General features: G+C 42.9%; 1 protein-coding gene across 7 annotated transcripts in view; it reads right to left on the bottom strand.

Moving 5' to 3' along the window:
* The window catches only part of evla (Enah/Vasp-like a), a 41,644-nt gene that overhangs the window by 4,831 nt on the left and 19,270 nt on the right, over positions 1–17,543 (bottom strand). For 4 of the 7 annotated variants that reach the window (XM_085143152.1, XM_085143149.1, XM_085143150.1 and 1 more), the window contains 12 exons: positions 14,918–15,086; positions 12,061–12,241; positions 6,531–6,588; positions 5,191–5,246; positions 3,357–4,301; positions 1,775–1,974; positions 1,522–1,637; positions 1,258–1,285; positions 606–648; positions 442–502; positions 162–219; positions 12–69 (listed from right to left, as the gene is read on the bottom strand). In XM_085143152.1, the coding sequence (XP_084999278.1) occupies positions 12–69; positions 162–219; positions 442–502; positions 606–648; positions 1,258–1,285; positions 1,522–1,637; positions 1,775–1,974; positions 3,357–4,301; positions 5,191–5,246; positions 6,531–6,588; positions 12,061–12,241; positions 14,918–15,086 (1,973 nt within the window). Of the gene's footprint in view, positions 1–11; positions 70–161; positions 220–441; positions 503–605; positions 649–1,257; positions 1,286–1,521; positions 1,638–1,774; positions 2,071–3,356; positions 4,302–5,190; positions 5,247–6,530; positions 6,589–10,596; positions 12,038–12,060; positions 12,242–14,917; positions 15,087–17,543 lie in introns of those variants that run through there. The other 3 variants (XM_085143155.1, XM_085143154.1, XM_085143153.1) reach the window with 3 other exon arrangements.

The raw sequence follows: 17,543 nt of genomic DNA, 5'->3' as shown, positions 1-17,543 counted from the left end.
CTGCTGCTTACCGTTAATGATCTCATCTTTCACTTTATGCAACTCGCGCACGACTTCGTCCAAAATCTCCTGCGGGGGAGTAAACAAGCTCGTGAGTCTCATTTCAGTTTCGCAGGGTGAACCCATAATGCCCTTTATGCTACATGGGAAGTTAAACCAACCTGTTTCATCCTGTCAAACTCTGTGTCTGCTTCACTAGTGCTGCCGATGGGCCTCACTCTGAAAGGCAAATGGGTGAAGTGACTAAAAACACAGTGGACAGTGAAGTAGAACAGGCTACATATTTTTATCATTTGCATTGATAAAAGTGAATTTTCAACACTTCACTGTTGTTCCAGTGAAACAGATTTATGCCTAAATCCCTGTGGGTAATGCTAGAGGTTTGGTATCTATTTCATATTCAGAACATTGCTCCTCCTGCTCCTCCTCTTATCTACAGACCTGGACACCAGTGAGGACTTTTCTGCAGAGTTGGATCGCTCCCATGGCTTCTTCACAGCATCTTGCAGAGTAAAATACTTACAATCAGATAACGCGGCTACGCCACGGACTAAAATATACTGAAATATGTGCAGATAAAGCCGATAAAGCATCAGTGTTAATACCTGTTGAGTTCTGCTGACCTGATCCCCGACCACCTGAGTCATCCTTCAAGGAGAGACAGATATTGATTATCAGACATTGAGTATTGTTAATAACCGTAAGTAATTTCATACATCTCTGAAATATTTAAAAAACATCCTTAAAACAATGCACATTTTGGAAAATATCCTAGTCACGCTTCTAGAGCTTTATTTAAACACTGATACCAATCATGCCAGCAACAAATGGCAAAATAGCAAAATGCCAAAAACTACAATTCCTGGACTGGTCACTTGAGACCAGTGCTAACACTGAGTCAGTCCCATGTTAAAATGCTCAGATTTAGACCTCTAGAAGTCGTGTTTACACCCTGTTCTCCACAGCTTATTTATCCCTTTAGTGTGTGGGGGGTGAGTTTCTTTCATAACTCATCAGCTCAGCTGTCCATGTTTTATATCAGGTCTGTAATCTCTATGCTAAACATAAGATCTGTCAATAACCTGTTAGTTTAGCTGTTATAATCTGTTTTTCAAAGGTTGGATATCTCTCTAGGCTTGAGTCTCACATTTAAAAGAATGAATTGAAACTGGTATCTTTTCTACCAGCTCTCGATGATAAAGAAAATAAGGGAAATTCCCAAAAATGTTGAGCTATATCTTTAAGCACAAAACTTACTTCATCAGGTTTCTCAGAAGCTTTTCGTCTAAAAGAGAAAAGGGAATGAGGAAACTGTGTAAAAAGAGTGAGCTTTCAGTGAGAATTCAGAAACTAGTATGAATAGATTGCGACACGGATATGATACGAACCCAGAAACATTTTTTTCGATAGATATTTACTGTAAGGAAAACAAAAAGGCTAACGGAACAGGTTTCTGTGTCACTGCATGATCTCACAGGTGAAGGGGTAAAAAGTTTGTGTGTGTTTAGAAAGTTGTTTTACCTGCGTGCTAGTAAGGCATTCATCTCCTGCATCAGTCCCTCCCCTCCGCCGCCACTGCCACCGCTAGACCGGTTGGAGTCACTTTTGCCACTAGAACCAGGAGGGCTGCTCTCATCCTAAACACAGACACATTACAAAACAGGTTTCATTTTTTTCTCCCGTGGGGGCAGGTGGAACCTCTCTGCCTAAAATATGCTAATAACATTCCCTTGCTTTAGTCGGAACCTCCTCAGACGAAAGCAGGGAGGCTCACCCTATTCACTTTACGTAGCTTGGCTCCAGCCAGCGCCGCAGCCAGTCCTGAGGGTTGGTGTTGGACCCCAGGTGGGCCACCAGGAGGCCCTCCACCAGCGGGTAATGGAGGGGGCATGGGTGGTGGCACGGCCATTGGGGGTGGTGGACCAGGTGGTGGTGGTGGGGCTGGAGGACCAGCCATAGGTGCTGGAGCTGCGGCTGAAGGAGGTGCAATAGAAAGCAGAGATGGGTTACGTGCAGAGATGAGAACACTTGGGAGGAGTAAGATTAAATCCTGATTAAAGGTTGGGGGGCCTGACATATATATATCTATATCTATATATCTATATATATATATAGATATATAGATATATATATATTTTTTTTTTATTTTTTATTTTTTTATTTTATTTTGTGGGAAGGTTATGTGAAAGCCAGCTGATGATAGAGGTATGCTTTAAATTTTCCTACAGGCTTTGAATAATTCCAGGACCAGGAATAAAACGAAGATCTGGCAGTAGCTTCAAATGTATTCTGTTTGATAACGGCAGATAGTCAAGTCAGGGAAAGTGAAAAACCTGCACAGCAGGAACGACTTCAGGTTGACTGACTTGTCAATACAATCCTGAATTCCTGTGTTTCTTCAATTTTAGGGTTGTGCGCTGTAACTGTGTGAAGCATGATTTGCTGGGAATCTTGAAGAAATTGTCAGCAACAAAGGCCTATTGTTCTGCTGCATTGAGCTACATTGACGGAAGTATATCTATTTATAAAAAGAGGCGCGTAAATGTTTGTTTTAAAGGCTCTGCACACCTACACAGGTATATTACAGTTCTGGTTGATTATATACCTGGAGAGACGGAAGTTGGTTGAAGTTCTCCTGGGAATTACACTGTCATAAAACCAATAGCACTAATAACACATGACTCATTGTGAGCAGCACTGTGCAAAGGTTTTAGGCAGTTTAGATTTATATGAATCATGAGATACCAACGGGGAATTTGTTCGGCTAGAATGACATCAATCCTAAACGTACTGTGGAGTGGATCTCTGTCAGTCGGGAATAAAGAGGCTGAAGCAACCGAGAGAGCTTATAATGGCAGAAGGAGTGCGGAGAGTTATGCAAGATTTGAAAACATTCCTGCCAAGCACAGTGAAAATGTGTGAGAGTGCGAAAGGAGAACTTGGTTATTTTAAAGGCAGAAGGTGACGTTTTGTTTTTTAATAGGATGAATCCGTGTCATATTAAAATATCTTCTCTTTACTTTTAGTGCCTAAAACGACTGGACGGTACTGCACGTCTCGCCCTGTAAGTGGGACAGCTTTACACAGATTAAGCAGACTACGTTCACACCCTAGCAATCCTGAGAAGTAGTCTGATGACACCCTATGAGAAAACTGTGGGTGGACCTCTGGGTGTGTTTGGGCTTTAACTGCTGATACCACACATATATTTTTCATGTTCTTGTCTAACAGTGCAGGTGTGGTGCATTCAACAACCTATTCTACACACACACATACACGTACACTATTTACACACACTATGTAAACATGTCCCTCTGCTGAGGGACTACCTCCTCCGCTCTCCTCCTCATACTTACTGCTGCTGGTCATGGGGGTTGGCTGGGGGACAGGGGAGGGGGTCTTCTTGGGCGAGCCCCCGTCAGACATGGCAGTGTAAGAGGGGGGCGAGGAGGAAGAGGAGGAAGAGGTGGTGGTGGTGGTAGGGGGCTGGGCCTGCTGGTGGTACACCTGCTGCTGCTGTTGCTGTTGTTGTTGTTGTTGCTGCTGCTGTGGGTGGAAAGTGGATGGGTACTGGGGCTGGTGGCTGGGGGGAGGGCCTGGGGGTGTCTGACTTGTGAGAGGGGGCAGTGGGATGGCCTCGCAGTACTGTGGTGTGAGTGGCAGGTGCTGAGAATGAGGGGAGTAGGAATCGTCTGGCTGGCCGTTGGAGTGAGGGTGTGGGTGGTGCTGAGGGTATTGGTGAGGGGCTGTAACGGTATTGGGATCAAGAGGTGGGGGCTTCATCCTAGTGCTTACAGGTGGGAGGGGGTGAGCCACTGGGAGGACCGGCTGCGGGGGCAAACCCTGCTTCACCGGCATGGCCATCATTACTGGGGGGGACGAGGACTGGGGAAACTGGGCGTACATTTGCTGCAAGTGTGAAGCAGACCAGGTGCCGTGTTTAGGGGGCAGCATGGTGTCTTGTTGCTGTTGTTGCTGTTGAAGGTGAAGGTGGCGGGCTGCGGTGGGTGGAGATAGGGGGATCTGACGGACCTGTCGGCCCTGGGTGGTCACTCCTGCCTGGACTGGGGAAAAGGCTGATGCGAGCGAGGTGGAGAGCTGGGAGGAGAGCTGGGCCTTGTCCCTAGCGGCCCCCGCCTCCTTCTCCTGAGAGGGAGACATGGAGGCGGAGGTGGGAGGAGAGGAGGATGCCACGCGGACGTAGGAGGGTGGCAGTGTGCTAGCTCTGTAATGTCTGTACTCGGGAGGAGTGTCTGGGTGGATGGGAGGGGTGGACACTTTATATTGGAGAGTGGAAACGACTGTGACGGGCAGAGAGAGAAAGACAGAGAGAGGAGAGAGAGAGAGAGGAGGAGGAAGAGGAGGAGATGCAGACGAAGGAGGGCAACAAACAAAGGAAAACAGAAAAGAGATAAACGTGAGAAGAATGAAAAGCAACCAACTGAGCAACCAAGCAAGTAATGATGAGAAAATCAGGAGCAGTCCAAAAAACAGAAGCCAATAGCAAATAAGAAAGAATCAAAATATTGTAAAAAGAACAAGCAGCAGAATGCAACATGACTGAGCCATGATCGGAAAGCATATGGCATTTCCCCCCCCAACAGTAGCTGGAAGAAAGAGATGGCAGTAGAGCATGTTGCAGGGACAGGGGAGCACTGATATTGCCGGTGGCGGCAGGGACAAAAGGAGGATGTTTAAGTCTGTATGGGTATTTAACAGGCAGACTTGAACATTTATATGTGTGCATGGGTTCAAAAAAGCATAAGGGCATACAGACTGGGGAGTCGTGGTTGAAACTAAGGGGGGAAACACTAACACAAACCACACTGGGGAAGCCTATTTACCTTTAGGACCTGCTAGCATGGAATCTCTGCTATGTATTAATGATGAAATCACTTGTTTGCTCTGGGAAAGTAAAGTGTGCTTTGCCTGACTAAATGGCGATAACGTCCATCGTGTAATGGAAAAAACAAAAAAACAAAAACGCAAAAAGCGGGGCAAACAGTTTGTTTACTGACAGCCAGAGTAGACTTTTTTTTTGTCTAAAATGTTTGTGTAGCTAGGTGAATACAAACCCTTCCATTCATTTTGGTCTCTAGAGCTTCCTGTTTGTGTGTGAGTGTGAGCGCGAGTGTCAGAAAGAGTGCATGTTTATATATGAGGGTGTGGATGTGTTTGTCTAAGCCTCACCTGATCCTGACGTCCGTCGCTCCCTCTCCTTGTGCATCTGATGTTGCTCCATCATCCTATCAAGTGCAAGGATTTCACGGCTCTTTAAAGATGCAGTTTGCGGCGATAAATCAGCCTAATGTGTAGCTTTGACTCTGTCTCTGTTAAAAACACTACTGATCGTTTTAAAGGGGACCTGTTATGCTAATTTCAAATCACAGATGGTATAACAAGCAGACGCATCTACCATGACATCATCCAATCATTTCTAAAGGTCTCATTGTAAACAGTTTGCTCATTGGCTAACCAGTTGTCAATAAGATCATCCTCGGTTTTGAAACCTATCATGACCAGGATTTGGAAAACACACTTCAGTTTTTATTCAATATGACCCACAATGAGTGACTAAGCCCATAAACTCAACAGGAAAGTGTTTACTGAGGTCAAGTCAGAAAACTATTCTCCCATAGATTTCTAGTGGAGTGCAAATCTTCTTGCAACCACAGCTATCGCCATCTGGTGGCCTTCAGTTAGAATGCAGGTTTAATACACTTCCACATTGATTTTATTTTCTTGAACTGGAAGCTACCTCCATTTATATTCTTACACTCTGCTATAGAAACTTGTCATGATTCAAAATGATCCATTGTTCGTCATACACTAGGCATTTATCAACCCCTATCCATTTTCCACATCTTATCTGTGGCCAGGATGCGGGGCAGCAGCCTAAATAGAAGAGCCCAGACCTCCGTCTAGCCCAGCCACTGCCACCAGCGTATCCTTGGCAACACAGAGGCGTTCCCAGGCCAGCCAAGAAACATAATCACTCCACTGTGTCCTGAGTCTACCCCAGGTCCTTCTTCTTGTTAGGACATGGCCAGAACACCTCGCCCAGCAGGTGCCCAAAAGGCATCCTAACCTAGCTTTAGCTCCCATCCCTCATCCTTGAAACCAACTTTCTCCTGATTGGTTAACCCTCGCAAATAGGAGGTTGTAAAATACGATGGATCGCTTCTGTATTTACAGCCAATGCCTGACATGTTTGCTGTTAGTGACATCATTCAGATAAAAGAGTGTCTACAGGACTCTAAAGCCTCGCAGGCCCAAAGGGATTACCTGTGCATGCTGACTGGACTATTTGAATCATTGGCTCAAAAATGAGCATGCACCACTGTAACGGTGTAAAAATATGACAGAAAATAAGAAAAAGCATAATAGGTCCCATTTAATACTTACACATTTAACATTAACTAGCGAGTTTGGATCTACAGACTAGCTTACTGTTTTGTAAAGTCTTCCACCTGCACTAGCTTTACATGTTTTACGCTATTTCTGCTCGTGCTCTCATTGTAAATGTTTACCTCCTCTGTGCTTCGTTTTCGTCCGAGGAGGGCCCATTTTGGCGCTGCACGACTGGGCCTGAAAGACACAAAAAAAAAGCAATTAAACCACAGAAATAATCAGCTTCTATGCGTGTACACGTAAGCCCTTATTACTGTTTTATTCATCTCCAACACTTTCCCCTTTGTGCTGAATATCACCCCTTATAGCACCACACACCAAACACTCGTTTGTGACCGCACCGACAGAAAAAAAAAGCAAAGACAGCTTCAAAAATGTTCAACATTTCTGAGTTCAACAGGGAGTTTTTTTTTCATATTGAGACAAACCACATAAAAAAGGACTCAAATGACAGAAAACAGTTAAGTAGTGTGCTCAGGGAGAGAAGCTGAATAAACAGATAGCAACAGCATCATGTGAGGCACTGCCCTGGAGGCCTGCAAGCTGTTTATAATTGCTGAACAAGTTGCCAGCCACAGAAATTTCAACTGTGAAACACGAGAGAAAAGAACTGAAACAAGTGGAACAAACAGAAACCCGACAGAAAAATCAAAAAAATACTGCATAAAGTGCAAAACAGAAAAAATTCATTTAGTAAAATACATCTAATCTCTCTTGTTAGTAGCTGGTTTTGGATAATCAACATCAGCCACATGATCATCTCAGTTTAGCACTTTTGCTTGTTGACCAACTACAGACAGAGCGAAGGAGTCAGCACCTCATTCTGGAGCAGCTATTAACGGGGGGAGCGCTTATCACATATCACCAGAATACCAGTCATTAAACTTCAACGCCCACCGTGACATCAAGATCACCGACGGGTGATATTTCCGTTCGCTGCGTCTGGAGCATGTGGGGCAGCAGGCGGGGTGATGGGGGCAGTCAACACTGGGCACAGTCGCAGCTTGAGACGCTCAGTCTGGATCATTTCCCCCACGCCGTTCCATCAGCAGCAGCAGCCTGAACCATTATCACGAGGCAGGATGGAGCCATGTTTTCATGTTGTTTACTCAAATTCTGACTACACCATCCAAATCCTCCAACAGATATCAAGACTCATCAGACCAGACAACAGTTTTCCTTCTGTTGTGCAGTGGAAAACACGTACAAACTGTAGCCTCACTTTTCTGCTCTTAGCTGATGGGAGTGGGCTGGTGTAGCCTGTCTGCTTCGAGGTGTTGTGCATTCAGAATCTTCTGCATACTTTGGTTGTAACAAGTGGTTATTTGAGTTACTGTCGCCTTCTTAATAGGTCAAAGCAGTCTAGCCATTTTCCTCTGACCTCTGGCAACACAGCCTGTTCTGGTCACTGCTGCTCACTCAATATTTTCTCTTTTCAACATCCTTCTCCTGCATGACATAATGCTGACTAAATTTCTGCTTTAACGAGCAGCTGAACAGGTGTACCTGTCGAACCGGTACAGTGAGAATACTCGGGCGCAATGCCGAGAAAGAAATTTAAATCCAGGGCTCACTTGTCAGTTACCACAAGCTAAAATTCATGCTGACAAATTGAAAACGGTTTGGTTTTCGATTCTTTTAACGGCTCTTTAGCTTTAACCATACGCACAGAAGACAGAAGCGACAGAAGACTTGAACGTGTCTTTGACGCTCCCATGAATTCAGCTCGTTATCTCGTGGTAATTATTAACTTTCCTTCATGCACATGCTAACATCTACAGCATGTATTACTTTTAAAGTGGTACTTCAGGGACTCAATCGTGAAACACAAGCCAATTAACACAATATCAAGACTTCACAACCCCAACAAATAGTAACGTCGCAGATGTTAACGAGACACTCGTCAGCCTGCGCTGTGCTGTTTGTGTGTCCATGAATATGTATAAATGTGGGTTTGTTTGTATTTCTGCTGTTGACACGAAGCATCGTATATGCTTCTTCCTGTTGTCATGGTGAGGGCAAAGGAAGAACATGGAGCCCCGGGGGAGGAGGGGACCTGATCATGCTTGTAGACATTTTACTGGAGCTAAGGAGCCCACTGACTGTGTGTACATTAGATGTGATGATAAAAACGAAGAAGCAGCTCTTCCTCCCCCTCCCTTCCATTAACACACACACACACACACACACACACACACAGAGATAACACATTACAAACAACAGCTACCATAGACGTAGGCACGAGGTGACAAAAACAGACAAATGGAGACACAATGCTTTCCATCACCATCACAAATAAATTACTTTAAGTATTATGTAAATATGATTCTGATTTGTACTTTCCACTAAGCTGTCAGTTTAGATAACCTGCCTCATTTACTCAAGTAGGAACTACCATGAATTCATCACAGAGTGTATTAAGATTCTGCTTCTCCTTTCCCGATGTGTGCAACAACTCAGGTAGACTTCATAGCCTCATTATGGCTGACAGCGCAAATGTACGATACTTTTTACTGCTTGTAATCACAGACTGTGAGTGTCTGGACAGATTGTCAGCAGTCTGGCCGGTAAGCTACAACCAGTGATGTAAAATAGCTCCTTAAATGCATTGCTGAGTAAAAAAGGTTAAGAGAACACTTGATTATCACAATATGACAGAAGGTCAGTCAAAGCAGTATGCTTGGTTAGCAAACACTAACCATTGTGAATTCATTCACCTGCTTTTGGTGCAAATGAAATTGACAGCAGATGCACTGAAGAGAAAGCAACAAGAAGACCCCGAAATAGGGAAATGTTTTACAGGTGGTAGCCACAGACCATTGCTTTCTCTTTACTCCTCGTGACAGTACCTGCAGCCCATTCATGTGGCACCGATAATCCACCTGCTTCAGGATGCTGTCACAGGAAGGTCTGCTGTGTCTCCTAGGTCAGTCTCAAGTGTGTCAGAGAGATACCAAAAAGCAGTCTGTTACACAAGGCGAGCTGGACAAGGCCAGAGAAGGGTATCAACGCAGCAGCAGGACCTGTATCTGCTTCTTTGTGAGAGGAGGATCACTGCCAGAACCCTAATAAATGACCTCCATCGGGCTATGTGCAGATTTCTCACCAAACTGCTCGGACTCCATGAGGGTGACACAAGGCCCCCACATCTTTAGTGGGAAATGTGCTCATAACCCGGTGCTGTCCACTCTACAGCCCTGCCCGGCTCTCCTCATATAATGGGATCTACTTCACACTCTCGAGACTGTGCTGGGAGACACAGCAAGCCTTCCTAGCAGCCATCCTGGAGCAGAGGGCTGGTAGGAAGCCCCTGCCACCTAAACGGGTTGCAGGTCTGATGCTACCAGCAGTGACAAGGTCACAAACAAAAAGCAAGACTAGAGAAAAATCAGTGAGGCAGGATAAAGAGAGAGCATTGGTCTGTGGCTAAACCACTCTATTTTGTTGTTCCTTTCATTTGCACCAGAGCAGGCCAAAAGGATTCACAATGTTTTTTTTCCTTCCTAACTGAACAGATTGAAATCCCTGCAGTTTAACTGAGTGTACCCATAATTCTTTTTGTTGGCTTAAAAGACAAAGTGCTGATAGATCAACTAAAAGCCCTGCAATAAAAAACACTACTCAAGTAAATGTAGCATTTTATTGGTGTACCTGGTCAATGTGTAACAACTTTTTCTTGAGTGTGGTAACTTAGTGCAGGTTCACAGCAGACCTTCAAAGGGAAAGAAAGACAAATCTAGGGTTCTGACAATGATTAGCTGGAAATCTGTATTTTGAAATTTCCTTTCATGTAAAATACTGGACACACCTGTGAGTCTCAGGAGGTTATTTAGAGAAGAGCAGAGTGGGGAATCTAACAAATGGCAGACAAAGAAAGATCTGAAAATGAACTGAACTGAATGTGTTGGATGTTTAACATGGAATGTAGAAGAAGTACAAGGATGTACTTGTTCTACGTTCAACAGAAACACTGAAACAAAGCTGAAGTTGCTCAATATTAGACCAAAGTGCACACATTTCACCACTGAAGGGAACACAATGCACAATTACCTTCATAACCAAACGATTCCTATCAAAGGAAATGGTGAATATTTAACTTCCCTCCATGTTTCCAACAGTCTCAGACGATCAAAGATATCCATAACTGCTGGATGATTTAATCAGTCATGCACGTATGGCACTTACTGAGGATGATGATGGCTGAAGAAACCTGCCTGAGGACTCCAGGTGAAACCTCTGGAGTGATCATGGTGGGAAACTTTCCACAGCCTACCAGCGATCAGTACTGCGTGACACTAGAGTGTCAGCGTGGAAGCTTAGCACAAACAGCGTTGTCGAGTAGGAACAGACATGTGTCCCAGGAGCAGAAATGCCTTGCATGTTGAGGCCCATGATCCCACATCGAAATGCACCCAAAAAAAGGAGAGCTGCCACATGAGCATGACGGGGTACGACATTCAGGCTCCCTATGAGATATTTTAGCCACCAATGGGGGGTGGGTCACAAGGGTGGGATGGGATGACACCGCAGTTAAACACTCACAGATATTCTCTCTCAGTATCTCCACAGTATCTATGCACAGACACTCACACACACATACACACACACACACACACACACACACACACACACACACACAGAGCTTATAAGTAGCTTGTAACCAGAGATACTCAGGAGCTATTTAGTAAACCAGAGATAAGTGTGAGGTTAGCGTCAAATTCAGTTCAGGCCTAAACTGAATTTAGGCCTGAACTGAATTTATTCAGTTAGCCGTACTAAGAACTAAAATATCCTGATCTCTTTTTTGTCATTTTCTAAAAAAAACCCATTGAAAAATCTCGTTTGTCTCTTGAAAGGTCAAGGATGGATCTGCATGAAACCTGAAGTTACGGTTGGCCCAACTCAAAGCAATACATTTTTTTGGAGTCAGAACAGAAACCGGACCTGAATCCTTAAATCTCTAGAATGGTTCTGTGCACAAATACATATAATAAAAAATATAAATCCAGGGACTCAATTCGTGCCTGCTGTTTGGCTTACCGTTGAGCCTGTACCTGCAGTACACAGATTTAACCAGCAGGGTGCAGTAGAGCTTAGCATAGCAGTTACACCTCTGAGGGTGTAACTGCTTTATTATCAGCCATACATACTTTCTTGCTATATTCATGTATTGTATCTTAAACCAGCTCATGCTGTCTGTGCAAAATGAGCAAGTACCACACTGAAGAACATCCAGGTAATGAAAACAAGCTGAAAACAACCTGGATCATTTCAATGCAGTAACCTGACATTCAGATAAAAATAGATGTAAATTGATCACAGATGAACAACTGAAGACAGCTGCCTGAAGTACGACCCCAAATCCTCCTGAAGTTCCACTTAAAACATTAAAGTTCTCCAACACCAACAGCTAACAGCTCAGAAGCTTTCATCTCCGGTTTCACTGCGGAGAGACGAACGATTTAATTTGAATCAAGCATTCGGAAAATGTCCTTAGCCTGCCAGGAAGCGAAACACAAAAGCAGAATGCCTGTTTTTAATGAGAAATCTGAATGATAAAAAGGTAACTGAGTGAATGCTTAAATAGCTGGAAAAAGCAGCAACAGTGATCAAGAACATGTGCTTATTCCATTACTGACAAATGCTCACCTCCGCTGTCAGGTGAGCTGAGGACGTTGAGGGCGAACAGCATGGCGTTGGAGAAGGTGGTGGCCTCCTCCTTACTGGCAAAGTTCAGCCCGTAGACCTGCCGGGCGTCACGCCACTGATGGAAGGTCGGGGTGGCCTGATTGTACTTCAGGCCCTTCACTATGGAATAGTTGATCACCACCTTGGTTGGAAGAAAGAAAAGAATCGGTGTATGTGAATGTGATCATCTAAGACAGGAACTCAATATTTGCCAATTAGTTCTGCCAAGGTTAGAATTTATTATTGTTAAAGTAGATGTATTATTCTAATTTTCACGTCCATATGTTTTATTAATGACTCTCCTCACATACTTTTACAAGACTCAGAGTTCAATTTATTTATCTTATACTGAGCTTTCAGTTCATCCTGGCTGAAAAACCCTCCTTTCAGCAGACAGTGGATGAGGCTGCTGTGCTCACAGGGATTACTTGCATACCTGATGAGCATAATATTAACCAGTAACACGCTGAACATATATATGAGCTGTCCAGAAAAATCCTTACATAAATACATGTCTACCTGCTTTTTATGAAGGCAGTAAGCTCTGCTAACATTATAAAGAAGTTCATCCTAGCAGGAATAGCTAGATTTTTGATTATTATGCTAAAGTTCATAGCAGGTAGACCCAGGCAATGAACCTTATTCATACAAGATATAAGTACTTAGTATGTAAATTATAACTGTAGTTATAGCAACAGCAATAAAACCTCTTATGATGAACATCCTAAATATGCTATTACGACGACAGCTTCTGTCTTTGTCATTTGTTTTACTAGTAACATGATCGACAGCCATCAGACTCAATGTTAGCAGTTCATCAGAAGACGAGGCATATTCTGAAATGTTTAGCAGGAATTCAGCTGCGTAGATTAAATGATTTTATTAATGTCAAAGTTTTTGTTTCAAAGCTACGTTCGGCTCCGACTTGTCTCTCTAAGGTAACTATAAACAAATACAGAGGTTAAAACTTGTTTGTTAAAGATTTCAGGTTGTTTTTGTCTCGTTTGGGGGATCAATGATCTTTATTTTGTCCACATTTTCTTCTTTTAAATCATTTTAGTGATGATCTGTCTGAGTAAACTGAAAGCATTAAACAAAGTCCTTCTAGAAGGACGTCTTCCTCTTCAGTAATGCTGAACGCACCCAGCAGCAGCTGATCTAAAGAACTGAAGAATTTAAACGGTCTGATAATAATCTTTAACAAGATCAAGTGTCTTGTGCATTTTATTCCAGATCAAATGATAGATGATGAACAAACTGTCTCTGTTCAGAGCATGCTGTATTTCACTCTATACTGCACACTTGTGGTCAAACTACAGAAAAACAAGCTTACAGGGACTTGAAGATCAAAGCTTATAACGATTAAATTAAGATACAACTGAAAATACATATGATATTGAAGCTACACAGCGCAAGTGAAATGTGTTAAAAAACACCCCTACTTAATAAATATTCTTGCAGGCTTAACTATTCTAAAAAAAGGGGAATAAACATGCGTTTATAAGGGACAGGGTTTAGCATAGTATTTAGTATGTAGACTTTAATTCTGTAGCAATGATTTATTGATTGCTCTTATTAAGAACCTTATAAAAACTATTTAATTGCATCTTTATGATGAATATGAATATGCAGACCCTGAGAGGAGGGAAGGTTTTTTTGTAGCTGAAGCTTCCTGGTTTATAGTTTATTTGTAGTCACGTCTGAGCAAGTATGCCTTTACTTGCATGCCATTAAACTAGTCCACGTGCAGAGCAAAAGAGGGATTACATTTTCTGAAATGCAATCAATAAACCATGAGCTATTATCTTGCATGCGTATGACACAATAACAACTGCATGAAGATAAACGAAATCAGCAGTCTGAACCATATAAAACTAAAGAACCATTAAAACAGGAGTGAAAACACAAATCCAGTCATGAATATCAGCAGCGTTTCTTGGCAGCAACTGAATGGATTTACGCATGTAAACATGGTCGAGACCTGACCTGATGAAGTTAAAATCGAGCATCAGAATGAAGGAAAAAGTTGGCTTAAGTGATTTTCAATGTGGCATGATGTCTGGTGTCAGATGGTCTGAGTATTTCAGAAACTGTTCATCTGCTGGAATTTCAGATTGGTCCAAAAAGACAAAAATATCCAGTGAGCAGCAGTTTAGTTATTGATGCGAGACGTCAGAGGATAATGACCAGGCGGCTTTGAGTTGATGGTTGGCAACAGAAACTCAAATAACTACCTGTTACAATCAGTAAGTATCAGTGCAGAAGACCATCTCTGAATGTCCAGCATTTTGATGCTTGAAGCAGATGTTCTACAGCATCCACACCAGGTGCCACTAACGCCAGCTAACAAAGGGAAACTGGGGCTACATCTTGAGATGCCGTTTGAGTTTCTGTACTTCCACAGTCACCAGATCTACATCCAACAGAGTGCTTCTGGGATGTGCTGGACATAATCAACATGCACCAGACAAGTCTCCAGGACTGTGTAATGCTATCATGTCTTTGTCAAGCAACATCTGTGTCTCCAGATGTGAGAGTTGCTGAATAAAAAATGAAGAATTAAGCCAGTTCTTAAGGTTAGAGGAAGTCCAACTCAGGACTAGCAAAGCGTACCTAATAAAGTAGCTGGTGAGTGTATAATTGGAAATCCTATCTGTTTTAGTGATACTGTAAACTATAAAAATAATAGTAATCTACAACTTTATATAGAAATAGAAAAATCAATAGATTTGTATTTATACTGAATTGTCACTAACACTATCCAGCGAAACATCCCCTCGTCATGCGACGTGCGCTGCTGGTTGCTTGTGACTCTCACCTGCTGGTCCTGCAGTTTAACGCCCACCACTCTGAAGGTGTTGTTGGCAGTATTGTGGTAGATGTTGATTCGGCTGAAGCCCTGTTGCCCAGGCTTGATGGGCACCCATTTCTTACTGGCATCATCGTAGACCATCACAGAGGCCCGCGCCTGGCAGATACTCTGTTCACTGGTATAGAAGAAGGGGAGAGGGAACACAAGATCAGAAGGTTTGGTAAACATCCTAGAAAAAGTGCTTCATTTCACTCTTTATACTGTCAGCGTTGACCTTAAAAGCAAATATAACGGCAGTCATTAAAATAAAACCAGTGAAACACATTTAGTGTGTAATTTTCTGGTGAGCCGAGGGCCACTGGGACTGGCGAGCCACACCTTTTTTTCAGTCACCACTTAAGGAGGAACATTTTGCCACTGTAGGAATCTGACAGCTTATATATGTGCCGTGCATGTGCTGAGTAAAGGACGGGTTGCTGTTTTTAAAATCTATAAACAAGACCTCAAACTAAAACTAAACTCTGGAAAATCCCCCTTTTCCTTGTGGCCTTTACTGTGGTGCAGTTTCATAAAAAAAACAAAACAAAAAAACCCCAGAGGCATCGGTGCAGAAGGGTGTGTGTGTGTGTGAGTGTGTGTGGCGTGCTGGGTAATGACACACTGTGTTAAAAACATGTGTTTGATCAGCACACATGTTGCCAGCTACAGGCTCCCTTGGTAAGAAGCTAATGAAAAGTCAGAGGACGCACAGCTACCAGTGAGCATTAAATAACCGTGTTCACAACCACAGAACTGCAAAGAAATTACTTCAGTGTAGAGATGCATTTGGCCACTGACTGATGTGGCTTACAGAAGTCACATCACAAAATTATCAGTTACAGCGGACGCAGCTTTGTAAAAGTTTAACTCGGTTTTTTGTGTGTGGCGACCGCCGTGACTTTAGCAGCACGCGCTCCTAAAAGTGAACTCATGCTGCTGAAGCCACAGCGTGGAAGCACATGTGAGAAGGTGGCGAGGAAAAGAACAGGTGACAACTTCAAGTTCCTGAAATTTCCACTTTCAGCACCTCAGGGATCGACACTCTCTGGACGTTAGACACATTAGCAGCCTGAAGGTGTGAGGGCCGGAGAAAGAAAACTGACAAAGCGCTGGTCGTGTGCACATTGCCTTACTCTCTGCAACAGTTTGTGAAAAATAACATAGAGCATAACAAAACTTCCCACACTGAAGGAGTGGATTAGCTGGCAAAAATATTCAGAAACAGATTACAAATCACAAAATTCATTCCAGCTTTAACAATATAGGAAATCAGCAAACTCCTCACATTTCACAGGGAGGTACCATAGACTATTTTTATAAGAGGCCTCTCATTGCACCTGGGACTGAAAAGTGACGCCTTCATCCGGCACAAGGGGCGACTATAGCTATAAAAGAAATCAAGACTGTACAGAAGTCTGTGGGAAAATGACCCTATTTCTTACTTGATTTATGACCTGAGCAAAAATCAGTTTACCATCTCAATTGTTCATTTCAACTAAATTAAATATAAAGTTCATTTGGTAAAATATGGCCTCAATCAGAAGAACACATACAACAAAAAGGGCATGGTATGCTTTAAGGAGCGGTTCCTACTGCACGACCTTTTTCTCTGTTAGATTAGATATTTAGTGTGTAGGTCTGTTGTGTCCATCTTTTATATACAGTCTATGTCCTCTTGTCCTTTGGTTGGCAAGTGGATCAATTGGCAATAATGTCAAGGTTCTCAGCAGCTGACACAGCTGCTCTCTTATGCTTGCACAATTAAAGGCTGTGAATTATTCAGGGCGTGCCGGTCCCATTTGTCCTTTCAAAAATGGATAAATGAACAAACTGTAGCTGCCTTTAGGTTTACAGTTTGAATACGGTTTTAATATAGAATATATAATTCAATATGAATATAGTCAACTGAGACTTTCAAATGACTGAAAAGACAAAAAAAGGCATGCAAAATCGCAGAGAGAATATTTAAAAGTGCCACTGAACTTATTATATGTCACCTTGTTACAGACAGAACAATTTACTAAAATTAAATGATCAATAAAAATAACAGACAGCTAAGGAGATGTGAAAAGAAGGTTGGTTTCCACAGAATTTATTAGGAGCCACGATTTGCTGCAAAGCCTCTGAGGACATCAGCGCTGAATTGCCACCATATGAGACCCTTCTCTGACATCCTTTCCTTCAACGTGCCGCTCTGCAGGAGGAAGACAGCATGACACCTGAGAGACCCCCCGGTGCAGCACTAACATGTTCGGTCTCAGCCGGCTTCCTCTTACTTTCCTGCAATCAGCTGCTCTCTGGTTCCCTTGTGGTTGTTTTAACAGCCTCACAAAAAAGTCAGCGATGATGAGATAGCAGCATTTTCTATTGGATTCACCCATGCAGTAAATTCCTATATTATTCAGAAAATGTAAGTCAGACAAGGAAGTGATGTTTTCTGATAAAGACATTGTAAAATATAAAATGTTATTAGTGGTATAAAATAACCTGCTCTCAAAATATTTTCCGATCCCTTCGAAACCACTTATCTGGGAATGTCAAAATAAAAGCACCACTCTGACACATGACAGCTGTGTCGAGTGCATCATTTTTG

Source organism: Neolamprologus multifasciatus, chromosome 19 (assembly GCF_963576455.1).
Source record: "Neolamprologus multifasciatus chromosome 19, fNeoMul1.2, whole genome shotgun sequence".
Lineage (NCBI taxonomy): Eukaryota > Metazoa > Chordata > Actinopteri > Cichliformes > Cichlidae > Neolamprologus > Neolamprologus multifasciatus.
Note: the sequence above shows the minus strand (reverse complement) of the source record. Positions and strands in the feature narration are given on the sequence as shown.